The following is a 2,577-nucleotide window of genomic DNA, read 5'->3' on the forward strand; positions in this document are numbered from 1 at the left end:
GCTGCGGAATGAGGCCTTCTGGTGCAGTGTCAGTCTCAGCGGATACTTAAATCTTCCGCATGCCTTTCAGCTGATCTACAAAGCTATGTCAACACCCTAACTCCATGACCTGCCAAGTCAGCTCTGCAGAAAGCAAGTAGGGGTATCTCAAACCAGCAGGCACCAAGTGAACAAGACCACCAGATTCAGCCTCCAAGTGCCAAGTGGGCTCTGGCTCAAGCAGTGCAGAAGCAAACTCCTGCCCTCTCCTTCCCATGCAATTCAGAGCAAGTTTCCCAGAAAGGGACCAAACCTTTTTTTTATTAATTTTTTTTTAAACTAAATGCTTTTAATAGAAAACAAAATACAAAATAACTCTTTCCAGAAAGCAGAAATATTTAATCTCTCAAAATGACAAACTAGAACGTGCTTTTTCTGCAGATCCTTGTTGTAAATGCTGATGATTTATCTCACAAAGTGTTCATGAAACTGGTATTGCCACATTTTGAGAAAAATCCAGCACTGGCAGAGCTGCCTCTGTGTACACACAATAATTTAGTAATACTATTTTTTCCCATGTCACTTTGTGTGTCTCTCTCCCTGTTCCCCTCTCCCTGGACTGCCAACTTCCATTTACGGAAATATTTCTGTGAGGGGCAGTGGTGGATTGACATGCCCTGTTTCCATCAGGAGTCCAAGCTTAGTTGCTTCAGTTCTGTTGTGCCCTTCTTCCAGACAAGGCAAGCTGTTTCTTACCCTTAAAGCCACCAGTCTACCTCCACTGTCCTCCCATCCTCAAAACACAGTGCAACCAGATTCAGAAAGATTCCTAATTAATGGAACATAAATACAAACATCACAGCTAGTACCAAAACCAAACCCAAATGAGAATGCAGAGATGGGCCCCAACTGAGTTCGGATTTCTGCTCCCTTACTAAAAAGAAAGATGGTATTTTCTACGTAGCTAGTCCAAAATACTCCAGAAGTGCTATAGGGAGCTGTAATATTTAGGACCACTACCATGTAGAAAATACATAATGTTCTTTTCATAGCAGGGTCTTAAAATGCTGGTCCTCTGCAATACCAGGAAAAGAAAAGCAAAAGAAAAAACACTGGGCCAGTAGTTCTCCACACACTCAAGCCTCAGTTAACAGTAGCTAAGATGTGCCCATCAATCAATGCAGGATATTGAAGTGCAGGTCAGCAGCTTATCTGGTTGGAGGTTTCACTTGACTGGACTAGGCTTTTGTTTTCCCCAGGCTACTGGATTTACCACCCTTTTCCATGTCCTTACCAGTACAAGATTAGAATGTATACATTATTTTCATCCCTCCTCCTTTTTGCCTTATTCCATTCGACAGCACAGGCCTTTTTGTGGGCAAGACATTTTAAAGCATTTGCATGAACGTGCCTTTCAAGGGGGCAGAGGAAGAAAAGTGTTTTACAGTCAGTAATCTCAGCTTCCAATGGACTCTGGCATTTAACACACCCACCCACTTCCCTAAGAAAGAAAAGAAAAATTAATGTTCCTGATTTTCTTGTGCAATTCCAGTCACTAGAAGAAGATTACAGGCCATAAACTGTACGCTCAGTACATTATTCATCTGTCCGGTATATACACCAACCAGTTCACTGGAAGACCCATCTGCAGGGGCGTTGCAGTAAGTGTTCCGAATGTCCCAGACCCGGACTGAATTGTCCATCGATGCTGAAGCAATTAAACTACTGTCGGGGCTAAAAGTAAGGCTGGTTATGTTGTCCGTGTGCCCCCTCAGTTCTTTGTAAAGAGCTCCTGACGCCAGGTCCCACAGCTTGAGCCGCTGGTCTTCACCTGCCGATGCCAGGTACTTACCGTTGGGAGAGAAGGCGAGCGCCAGCACGGGGCCGCGGTGCCCAGTGAAGAGACGCACTGAGTTGCCTTGCTGAGTGCTCCACAAGCGCACAGTTTTATCCGTGGAGCCCGTTGCTAAGTAGTTGGAATTAGGGTGGAACTTGACGCAGTCTACATCCGCCAAGTGGCCTGCGTATATCCGCAGTGGGTACGTCCGATCAAACGACCAGAGCCTTGCAGTGCGATCGTGGGAACCGCTGGCAAAGTACAGGCTGCAGGGGCTGATATCCAAGTCCCAGACAGGATAGGCATGTCCTTGGTACAGCACAGTGTTTGTAAAACTTCCCAGGTCCCAGTATCTGATGGACATGTCCTCAGAACAAGATAAGAGTCCTGAACTGTCGGAAAGAAACCTTGTGCTATACACAGGTCCACAGTGTCCTCTCAGGATCTTCATTTCTGTGCCTGCGCTCTCGTCCTCTTCCTCCTGGTCGGGGAGAAGAAAAAGAAACAAGAAAGGAAAGCATGTTTATCTGCTCAACAAATACAGGAACCACGATGAGGAAAACAGGCGGGTTTTAAAACAGAAGAAGTTATTTTAGACATGGCACATTCTGAGACACAAACGTGTTTCTAACATCTAAGCAAATGCTGAAGAGATGGTGAGGTAATGACTTTATATAATAAAGCTTTTATCCTCATTTTGGATAGCCTTATCCTCACTGCAGAAGGCACCTTAACCTGGGATTGTACGCCAATAGGGAAAG

General features: G+C 45.1%; 1 protein-coding gene across 1 annotated transcript; it reads right to left on the reverse strand.

Moving 5' to 3' along the window:
* Positions 1-1,260: 1,260 nt before the first annotated feature.
* LOC104406108 (TAF5-like RNA polymerase II p300/CBP-associated factor-associated factor 65 kDa subunit 5L) lies at positions 1,261-2,306 on the reverse strand (the record flags this gene model as incomplete). Its single annotated transcript, XM_010015007.1, has 1 exon — positions 1,261-2,306. A coding segment is annotated over one exon (807 nt), but the record flags the coding sequence as incomplete, so codon positions are not given.
* Between the last annotated feature and the right edge of the window lie 271 nt (positions 2,307-2,577).

This window comes from Nestor notabilis, unplaced genomic scaffold, assembly GCF_000696875.1.
Source record: "Nestor notabilis isolate BGI_N333 unplaced genomic scaffold, ASM69687v1 scaffold36425, whole genome shotgun sequence".
Classification (NCBI taxonomy): Eukaryota; Metazoa; Chordata; class Aves; order Psittaciformes; family Psittacidae; genus Nestor; species Nestor notabilis.